The sequence below is a fragment of the Sinohyriopsis cumingii genome, chromosome 7 (assembly GCF_028554795.1).
Source record: "Sinohyriopsis cumingii isolate HCF-2022 chromosome 7, ASM2855479v2, whole genome shotgun sequence".
Classification (NCBI taxonomy): Eukaryota; Metazoa; Mollusca; class Bivalvia; order Unionida; family Unionidae; genus Sinohyriopsis; species Sinohyriopsis cumingii.
In genome coordinates this window covers 3,398,178-3,409,653 of record NC_142967.1, presented here as the reverse complement: position 1 = coordinate 3,409,653, position 11,476 = coordinate 3,398,178, and the positions used below count along the sequence as shown (strand labels likewise).

The 11,476-nt window shown below is 33.0% G+C and overlaps 2 protein-coding genes across 2 annotated transcripts in view; both read left to right on the top strand.

Moving 5' to 3' along the window:
- The window catches only part of LOC149794652 (phospholysine phosphohistidine inorganic pyrophosphate phosphatase-like), a 21,393-nt gene extending 20,045 nt beyond the window's left edge, over positions 1–1,348 (top strand). Inside the window, exon 6 of the mRNA XM_089966214.1 lies at positions 1,262–1,348. Within this exon, the coding sequence (XP_089822340.1) occupies positions 1,262–1,348 (87 nt within the window). The remainder of the gene's footprint in view (positions 1–1,261) is intronic.
- LOC149794651 (uncharacterized) lies at positions 1,346–8,059 on the top strand. Its single transcript, XM_089963953.1, has 3 exons — positions 1,346–1,489; positions 6,361–6,578; positions 7,889–8,059. The coding sequence occupies exons 1-3, from the start codon at positions 1,392–1,394 to the stop codon at positions 8,014–8,016; spliced, it is 444 nt and encodes a 147-aa protein (XP_089820079.1). The 5' UTR covers positions 1,346–1,391; the 3' UTR covers positions 8,017–8,059.
- Positions 8,060–11,476: the final 3,417 nt, after the last annotated feature.

Here is an 11,476-nt window from a genome sequence, read left to right as displayed (position 1 = left end):
ATTCAGCACGCTTGCCGTCTATTCTATAACCTTAAAACCATTTGTTATACATACGCATCATCACCAGTAAATGTGTCGCATAATGCTTTGGAGTCCTGTCTTAAAGTCAATGGCATGGCTCAGTATTTTGTTTTCTTTAGCTCTCTTTTTTTACGATGTGCGTGTGTGTACCATAACGGGGCTCTTATCGTCGGGTCAATCCCATGGTTTTATATGTTTATTTTCTTTCACACTTTCCATTCCAATCTAAAATTTGAGAGTTATACGAGATCAAGGGATGTAATTGTATATCATCACCACAAGACGTGTAGCATACCTCACTCGAAGTCATATCTTCAAGTTCAAGTTCACAGGGCAATAGTTTAGAGTTCAGTCACATTTTGCTATTTCTGCTCTCTTCTAGCTGGACAGCTGGAGAACTGGATTCTGTGTCTTTACGGAGCATACAGCCACAATATGCATTTCTTTGTAATAACGAATGATTAAAATGACTATATCTATGAATCTTGACGATTCCAGGAGTGAGAACTACAATAAAACTACAGAAATTGGTATTGGCCATATTCACAGCGAAACATATATCACCTATCGAAGTCACAAGGCAACAGTTTAGATTTCAGTCACATTTTGCTATTTCTCTTTTAATGCATCTAACTTGAAGGGTATTTAAGGTCGATTGATGATATTTGGTATACTTATACAGTGTCACTAGAAGATGTGTTGAACAGCATGCAAATTAAATCTCATCTGTACACAGTCGTTCCGGATTTCTAAGACTGTGTACAGACGAGAATTATAGTGTAGCTCGACACGTAGGTGTGTCTGTTGCACACGGACGCCTATACCACAGATTTTGTATTAAAATAAATCGTGATGCGTTCATGGTCGACTTGGTTTTGGGGTCGGTGCTTTAAGGCAAGGCGATGGGTGTCTTTTACTCACAGACCCGGGTTAGAATCTCTGAAGAGTACGGATTATATATACTTCTTGCTTGAAGAAAATACACACACGATGAAAGTAAATATATCTGTAATTATATATATATATATATATATATATATATATATATATATATATATATATATATATATATATATATATATATATATATATATATATATCTTTGTGCGTGTGTGTGTGTGTGTGTGTGTGTGCAAATGGAGCAAACATAAAATATACATTAATATTCTCTGGATTTCGTTATTATTTATTATATTATTGCATGCATAACATATCTCTATTAACTTTGACGGCTACTCAGTACTGTGTGAGTATGCGGGCACCTGCCAGATGCCAGGTTTCCAAGTTCAAGATAAGAGAACATCGTTTCCCGTATAAAGGAAACTAAACAGACTATCTTACTTAGTCTAGTTTTAAGGACAAGAGAAAGGATGCATTGCTCTTCATATTTCTTCCTCCTAATTGCATCACTTCTGCCAGGATTACAATGCGTACTGTTCGACGACCCGTGTGTCATCATGCCGGTCGGGTAAGTGGATATCCACATTGCTATAAATTAAATTCCTTATTCCTTAAGGAAGGTGTAGCTTACTTTTCAAACTTCGGACCTGCATGAGTGGTGCGAAATGTTTATTTTTAGCGATGTAACCAAACCTACGTCACTTTGACATAAGAGTGCAAAATACATGCGGCTGTACCGATGACATCCATTATAATTGGAAAGAAAAACATCTTTCAGTTGAACTTTTACTTTTTCTTTCTTGTGGCTTGTTCTTTATTTTGTGAGGAAGTAAAGAGTCAGATTTAATAGCAGATGTTGACCAAATGCCTAAGTATTATGCAAAAGCGCTTTATGATACGCATTGAAATTTGAATAGTGTATTATCAGAAATGGGCAGCATGCAGAAGAATCATTGAGGTCTTATAAAGTTATTTACTTGATAACATCGAATTTCCATAAAAGCTGACATACTTACATAAAGGATAAATTACTTGATGTCGATTTTAATGATACTGAAAAATAATATAGTCACCGTATATTAGAATTTAGGGTGACACCACATTTAATATTTAGGATGCTTTTAAATTGGATATCCCAAAGTAATTATGTAAGATTACCATAAAAACACACTAAAATTACACACTAAAATTGAAAATAGCTTTTAATTTTATGTTGCAAGTGAATTACTGGATATCCCAAGACAAATAATTTTGATAGCTCAATAAACTAGAATACGAAAAAAACTGTTCACTGCCCATTCAAGAGGCATCGAAGAAATTATGACCGAGATATATCAGCTAATTTGAGACACTTTCTTGATCTGGTAGTAAGTATAGCACACTCTAATACAGATTAGAAAAGATCAAAACACAACATTTGTGCATATACTTTTCCTTCAATTGTTTCGTGTTGTTTTACCTTTAACTTCGAAGAATAATTATGTTACAACGAATATTTGTGTGAGAATATAAAGAAACACAGGAAAACATAAAAGGTGAACTGCTAACATTGTAGCATTGGATACAATAAGAAATATGGTATACTTCACACTGTTATACACATTGCTAGCCACTAATTTTGGGCATACAAAACAAAGAAAATGTGTTTTCTCTAGCAGACCAACTTATATATTTCATCTCGTGGGCGAAATAAAAGTATTTTCACTAGTGGAGTCTCACTCAATTCAAGCAAACGTAATCTCAATTTGTTATGCAATCAATCTTGGTCACAAGTAAGTACATGGATGTAACTTTTCATTCTAGATGAGTACTTTGAATAATAATAATAATAATAATGCAGAAAGAGTCGAAGCCGTCGTCTACGTTTTAATGAGAATTACTTCTTCAAGTAAGTTATAGGCATTAAATATACTTCTGGACATGATGAATTTCCATTTATTTACTCTGTTGATGCCGGTTGGAAAAGGTTCCAATTCATGCACTTTGCAATTGTAGACTCTATTTAGCTCAAATATTGTTTTTATGGTAACGAGCAACAATTGCGTGCACAAGAGAGGGAAAGGGGTGGGTGGGGTACCATTATGTCTCTAACATTAAATCTGAATAAATCCACTTTCGAAAGGTTCATATCTTTCATAAATAGATAGCCTATTTGAAATATACATCCTGACATCATGAAGTAATATTTTTTAAATAACAATCTTAACAGTGGCAATCCAGAGGTATAACATAATGAGAGTTAATAAAAAGTTTCCCCCACGTGTATGATAAAATTCGAAGTTCCTTCTTCTCTCGAGCTTCTCACCATGATACAATACCGACAAACAAATGGTCAGACGGACAGAAGTTTCAAAATACTATTATTGTCTCATTAAAACTATATTTATTACTTTCAAGTATTAGACTCTAAGAAATTCTTGGACGTGATGAATCAATGGCTGCCAAGATCTCAGTTACTGTCCCGTATGAAGGAAGATAACACATTAAATAATCTCTTTTTGGATATAATTGACAGTTACAAAGATAGGCATCTGATATCTCTGAACAATGAATATATGGTTTTCATTATATTCTCTAAATACCATTTTTGAGTCACCGGACAATATTATAAAAATATTTTCAATTAAGACAACAGGAAATGGGTTTTCTTTTGACGTCTACAGACACTTCCAGTACAACGTTCTATAATGTATACATCCCCCTACCACCTCTTGTCGCCGTTAACCTGTTTAGCTATCAAACTACGCTCTCTCAATTTGCCTTGGCTTTGTTTTCATTAAACTATTACTCTGAACGTAGCCATTTCCTATTTTATCTAGCGCCAAATAATAAAATGTCTCTATTTCATATGATATATATTACTATCTTTAAGGGTAACACATTTGGATTGTTCTGCCGGTTTTGAATACAAAAGTAATTTATAATGACAGAAAATTTTATATATTCTTCCCCAAAATATTAAAATAGGTTCTTTCTTCAAGGTAATACGTGATTGATTCTTTTCAACGATATTGTATAGGTTTCGTTCATAGATTAATTGTGTAAGAGGTACGTTGTTTATTTACATCTAGTTGTATATTTTGTTTCAAGAAAAGGTCTATATATAACGAATTATTAACATTTATACTAAACACTGTATGTAATCGATATTATGTTTTTCTAAAGCCTATAATGCATATTATTAGTGTACGTACTGATGGGTTATAGATAGTTTCAAACAGAGTTTTGAGAAGCAAGTTCATGCTTAAAGAATTCGAAAAACCTAATCATATCTTCATTTATAACTCGAATACTATCAGGTATACGTATTATATGTAGAAGATCAAATACATGCTGTTAATACTGTGAATCATGCTTGTAGCTTTTTTAGGGCAGTCCAGGAGATTTTGAAGATGCGTTTCACGTCCCATTATCGATTTGCACATGGAAGATATTAAGGGAAAGTCTTTATCCTGACAGTAAAGATATCTACAGTATTGATCTTTATCTTGCTATGAAAAATATACCTTTGGATAGCCTCTACGGTCAACGATGTAGCAAGTTTAAACCGGCAACACCCTAAAATTATACCTTTGGATAGCCTCTACGGTCAACGATGTAGCAAGTTTAAACCGGCAACACCCTAAAAACATAACTTTGGATAGCCTCTACGGTCAACGATGTAGCAAGTTTAAACCGGCAACGCCCTAAAAATACGCCAAGAGAATACTTTGTTTATTGATAAATTGTCTTTGAATTTTGTCAACAAACCAAATGGATCACATTATAACACAGGCACTTCGTCAGAAATTGCAGCGTTTCCCTGATCCTTTGAAACTTATTAATGATTGCAGATTTATATAAAATTTTGCCATGCCTATTATTGATTCTGATACAAATACATATCATACTAATTCTTTATGTGTTGTTTGAAATGTACCTTCTTCTCCACCAACTGGATCGGTTCTGCTTGATTGCTTTTATATTGATTTTGTAAACGTGTAAAATTAAGGATTTGTTTAAGTATCTACTGTAAATGTAGTGGAATATAAATGTTTATAATTTACTAGAATCAAATATGAAATCGATTCCTTTTTCATGCTGCACGGTTTTAACCATCTAACCTTATATATCGATATATTATCGTCGAGAAATGTAATCTTTGAAGTAACATATAATGTAAAACATTTGAGTTTATGTAGTACCTTTTTCAATTTCAAAACACCCCAAAGTATTACTGGACTTATAAATTGTTAGCAATTAGTTTTAATGCTGTCGTATCCACCTATACACGATGTAAAATGAAAAAGAAAAAAAAAACGAAAATATTTTTGACACTGTACTGTCAATATATTTACTACAAACAAACAGAGTACCGACAGATTGGGGTCAACTCTGTTGGCAAAATATTTGAGGGTAGACAGATCATGTTCTGCAAATTTGTTTAGATACCGAATATTTCCAGCAAGCAATGGTCTGGCAGGTATGTATGTTGTTGGTTAAAACAGGATGGGCGGATCATTGTCTGGGTTGATGGTCATATGAAAATTATTTTAAAGCAAACAGAGGGTAGAGACAAAAGTGTGTAATTTGTTGCTGGATACTAACGGTATATATGTCTATCCGACCTCACCCATGTGTACACACCAGCAAGATACTTACGCTCCTCTTCTGACAATCGTATACTCATTATTCCCACTATGAAAATAAAGTCATACGGACAGCGTTCTTTTGCACACCAGGGCCCAGCAACGTCGAATGAATTGCCCACTGAACTTAGACACAAAGACACAGTGATGACATTCAAGAGGTTTCTAAACTCACTTATTTCGGCTGCAAGAACAAACTTAAAGACCTAATAATGTTTCCTACCTTAAATATTCTCAGCATGTTTTTTAATATTTTCTAATTTCATGGTGTTTGTTTTTGTAATCATATCATTATATGTTTTTTATCTTATGGGTGTTGTCTAATGTTGTAAAGAACTTAGAGCTTCTAAAGATTAGGCGCTATACAAAGTCCTCATTATTATTATTATTAATTATTATTATTATATCAAAACGAGGGCGCAAAGACCAAAGTCTCGGGTCTTGGTTAGATGGCTGGCAGAGCTAAATATATAAGATTTCAAGAAAATAGTGGACTGGCAGATTGTGGTTTACTGTCAACTTGATTCTTAAGATTTCAACTAAACAAAGAGTTGACAGATCTTGGATCTATTCTATTCGCTTCCAGATAAGTAACGTAATATACTTTGAGTATGCCTACTAGAACTGAAGGTTGGCATGTTATGCTTTCAGCTCGTAGCAATTCATTCCTTTCATAGGTAAATAGCAGGGATTGTTCATGATGGATATATATATATATATATATATATATATATATATATATATATATATATATATATATATATATATATAGTAGTAATAATAATAATAATAATAATAACTTTTTTAACAGCCCAACTGATCAGCACACAACAATGGACGTAGAAGCAGACTCCGAATGTCATAATGGAACCTTTTGGTGGAACTATCCTCGGGGTTTTATTAGAATCCATTTCAAACACAAGACAGCGACATACCTCTCGGTGTGCTTGAAGGACTATGCTGGTGGGAGTAGCTTTAAGCTATACGACGTAACCTCTGGCGAAAAAATTGCAATGCCATCTGTTACACGTGCGTATCTTGAAATGCTATTGCAACTACTAATGATTGCAAAATTGTTTGGTTTTGCTTAATATATTTATGCATTTCGTTAGTTGACGTGCTTTTCACTGTCTTTAGTACACAATCTTTTAGTACTAGTCGCAATAATGTGCATGTTATTGTGAACGCATTCTCCATTGTTAGGCTGTTGTGCATTCTTTGGAAACGAGACGATATTAATTCCTAATCACTTAATATGTCCCTTACCCCCAAGTCTTATGCAACAGAACTATGTATTATTTAAGATTGGCGTGGTCATCAATTATTTTGGTCTTTCAATGCAGCATGACATAATTATGACATTAATTACTCGTTGTATTCTGCAAAATCTTTTGCAGGCAAACGTTTTTCCCCCATTTATTGCAAAATTAAACATATCCGGAAAGGACCTTAAAGATAAACTGAAGTTAAACCCCATTTGATTCTCCTTACTTCAGTTCTGAGCAGAGAATTATAATTATTTTATTGTAATTGCCATAGCTCTTTTTATCATTTATTTTTATTGACTTCATTTAATACGAGTTTTCTTCATATATTTGGCCCCGAGTTTTCCAATAATTTTGAGGTACTGAGGCCCAAAACCACACATTTACGTATTATACTTTGAGTATGCCAACCCAGATCCGATATCTGGCACATTAAGATTTCGAAACACTAAACTGGTCATGGAACATAAACAGGGCACTACATTTTCGAAATGCGCATATTCGGTAATAAATTGGTTCAAGTTTCCATCAATAATTTCACAAACTTCAGTCTATGCGATTTCGTTGACAACACAATATTTGCTTTTTTATACCATGTTTTTAATTTCATACTGACTACATATTATATGAACACCACATTTAACTGAAAGAGGCCCATACAATGCTGCCGATACTTACTTTTCAAGGTTGAGAAAATGTTTCTATCATAAACAGCATATGTGGTTTGCACGCCAGTCTAATGCACAAATGTTTATGTTTTAATATAATAACATTAAGTTCTATTGGAAACAAATTAGACGTCAGGTCACTAAATACAAGAACAAAGGCTTCGAAGACACTTAAAGTATTTTGATTATATATTCGTCCATCAAGAAATACTTGGAGAATGTGAGGTCATATCAGCTATTGGCAAATAGTGATCTATTGATCATGAATATGATTCAATTTTACGTAACCACATTTTTGATAACACCAAGATAGAGACTGCCACAATCAAGTTATGACTAGAAAAAACTTTTGAAAGAAACATGCATAATTTAAAAGTTTAATATACTAAAATATCGTTTATTTCAGCTGACAGCTCTAAGGAGGTCTGCACGATTGTTCACCACTATGAGGCGGTCATCTTATTTGAGGCACCGAAAGTTGCATATTACATGAGGGAAATAGCCTACCGCGTGCAACCCATCTACCCGATATAAATATTTGCTTGGAAGGAAACATCAATAAACACAGGCAAAATTCTTATTTATTATTATTTAACATCCATTATCTGGCCTGAAACATGAAGTGGCACATAAAGTTAATCATAAAGGGTAAGTTTTGCTATAATATGATGTATGTATTTGTGTATCTAATTATCTGCCAGGTTGTTTATTTGTATACACATACAACGCTCTCTCTCTCTCTCTCTGAATATATATATATATATATATATATATATATATATATATATATATATATATATATATATATATATATATATATATATATATGTGTGTGTGTGTGTGTGTGTGTGTGTGTGTGTGTATTTACACATGTAAAAGTATCATCTGCGCGGATATTTAAGATTATGTAAATATGTTTCGGAAATTCTGTATTATAAGCATTTTTGATTAGGTAACTGAGTGCAGATAGACGTATGACGCTGTACAAAAACGGATATTACCTGATAAAATTAATTAAAGCATAAGATTTAATAACGGTTGCAATTTACACCGATCATCATCTAAAAGCATGAAAACCGAGTTAAAACCTTGCATGACGACACTGATGATCAAGCTTCAATCAGAAGTATTTATGTGGGAGGGGAGAAATGACATATTTAATTAATTCTGGGAACTATTTGACCAGCAAAATTAAATCGTCAGAAAGTAAACGATAACAGGGTGAAACATTTACTTTAACAGACACTGTCCCATTTTCAATGGAAGCTAAACCCTTTAGGCTGAAACGATAAGTCAGATATTGTAGGTAGTGTGAAGTCACCTAACATTTTCATGTCAACATATACGGAGCAAAGAGCAGAATTATATGGATCGCGAACATACAGATACTGAACATCAAGAACGAAGTCACTACGGCCACCAAAGTACGCGTAGCTTAGAGGGAATATTACTCCGATCAATGGTCCAAAAGTGAAAAGATAAAAGTCCGACAAAAATATCGTCTGGGAAAATAAATCTTCATATTTTGATTTATATTGTTAACCGGAAAACACACCGGATACTATGAAACGGTAAGGCCTACGCAAAAATGAAAACGCAATAAAATTAACCCTCTGAAGTGAAGAAAGTGAAACGTACTCGACGTAAACCTTTGTGATACATTTTATTAGAAAGAAGCACGTTTAATAGCATTTCGTGTTTGTTCGTAACTGAATATATTTTTGTCGACCTCCATCTGAAAGGGTTCCGTAGATCTCGAATGCGTTTGGCCACATTCTCACCTTTCCTTTTCCTGTGTTTAATATATGAAAAAAGCATGGCAAAGCTCGGTGTAGCATGCCTGAGCTACTGGTTAGGAGCATTCGATATCTATGGATTCCTTCATGTCATAAGCTTTAGGTAAACCATCACTTAACTCTAAAGATGATAAATAGCAACATACGTAAAGATGTTTTAAGGATATTCGATAGAGTGCTTGAGGATATATATATATATATATATATATATATATATATATATATATATATATATATATATATATATATATATATATATAAAAACACACATATATATATAGTATGCACGAGACGTATAACGTTTTCATTTAAAGGAGACGAGGCTTGCCAAGTTCCCTTTTACTGAAAAGATTATACAATGAGTTGTATATCATTGATACAGCGTACATACTGTACAAATATTTTATTTATACCACATACAGATACAGATATTTGCCCTTTGAGCGGAGTTAAGATTTACTACAGGCAGCTATGAATTGACAGAGTTGATTAACGCCTCACATTCCTGAGTGTTTCCGCTACAAAATGTAGATCTATGCCTTTTGTGGATATTAACAATCATCTTTGCATATTTGCATATATATATATATATATATATATATATATATATATATATATATATATATATATATATATATATATATATATATATATATATATAAGATGTTTTCATGTTTTCTTTTCTTAGTTTCTACTTTTCTTCACATTAATTAAATCAATATAATATACACTTATGATTTAAACATGAAATATGGCTTTAATAATAAAAGTAGAACACTACAAACACATGGTTTGGCTACGCCATTCAGATGAAAGCTTAGCCTTTCACGTACCGGCGTATGGAAATTAATGTGGAATAGAAACTAAGCGAAACGACTAACCAACAAGAGGTAGTTAAATGAATTAATATATTTACAGTTAATCTAAGTCATTATTCTGTTTTAGTAACCACACTCTCTCTCTCTTTCTGCAGTCGGTTTGACTTTAAAACTCTTTCTCTCTCTCTCTCTCTCTCTCTCTCATCCTTTGGTCAGTTTGACTTAACTTTTACTCCTATACGCTCGTCATTTCATAGATTTTTGACCGCATCTTGCTAAGATGGTCCAGAGAGAGAGAGAGAGAGAGAGAGAGAGAGAGAGAGAGAGAGAGAGAATTACAAATATATATGAAGCAGAGTGGAAAGTATCATTCTTGGATTCTATAGGATAACGATCGATAATACCAACACAGTTTTATAAATATGAATAACTAATATGTTTCATCCAGGTTAGAAAATGTTTAATTCGTACTCTGCGCAGATGATTCGATCCAGTATCCACGAGTAAACGAGACCAATCGCTTGCCTGCACGTACGAACCTCTGTACTTCTCGACCATGCGAACATCACCTAAAAATGATGCAATAAATTCGGTTTCCATGACGACGTAGTATATATATATATATATATATATATATATATATATATATATATATATATATATATATATATATATATATATATATATATCCACAGAGAGAGAGAGAGAGAGAGAGAGAGAGAGAGAGAATTAAAAATATACATCAAGAAGAACTACCACCCCTGAGCGACACAGACCATTAGTTGCCGACCAAGCAACAAGCTGAAGCCGGGAATACGAGATCGGTCACAGAAAAACAAACATGTTTCACTCCAATATAAGTACCAAGACTAAATAATCCGAGAAGGCAAGACTCGGGAGTAGTGTAACCGAGTGATTTCCGTTATATTAGTACCAAGTTTATGGTTTTAGTGTGTTATGTTGAATTATCTTCATTCTCTCTAGCTGAGATTGTGATGTGCCACAGTTTTCCAGAGAACAGCGTTTTTTCTTTTGTACACGATTAGCTACCAGTCCTTCTCGTACCACTTGCGATATTTCAATAGAATTAGACAATGTGCTGAATTTTGTTAAAACAGGATTAAGACATACATTGTATTTTCCTTGTGATTCTGCTTTTATATATATATATATATATATATATATATATATATATATATATATATATATATATATATATATATATATATATATATATATATATGAATGAGTATAACAAGCATTCACATGTATGTATTGATTCTATATCGTCCAGCAATTCTGATGAAGACAAAACAACTGACATATTTGCTAACATTATATGTATAAATATGTTCGTTCGTTGTATGCATTGATTCTATA

What these genes read in the sequence shown, in the direction of transcription:
- LOC149794651 (XM_089963953.1), top strand. Translation starts at nt 1,392, where the DNA reads ATGCATTGCTCTTCATATTTCTTCCTCCTAATTGCATCACTTCTGCCA. An exon ending in TGTGTCATCATGCCGGTCGG is followed by an intron (nt 1,490 to 6,360) that starts GTAAGTGGATAT and finishes CTTTTTTAACAG; the next exon opens with CCCAACTGATCAGCACACAA. An exon ending in TGCAATGCCATCTGTTACAC is followed by an intron (nt 6,579 to 7,888) that starts GTGCGTATCTTG and finishes CGTTTATTTCAG; the next exon opens with CTGACAGCTCTAAGGAGGTC.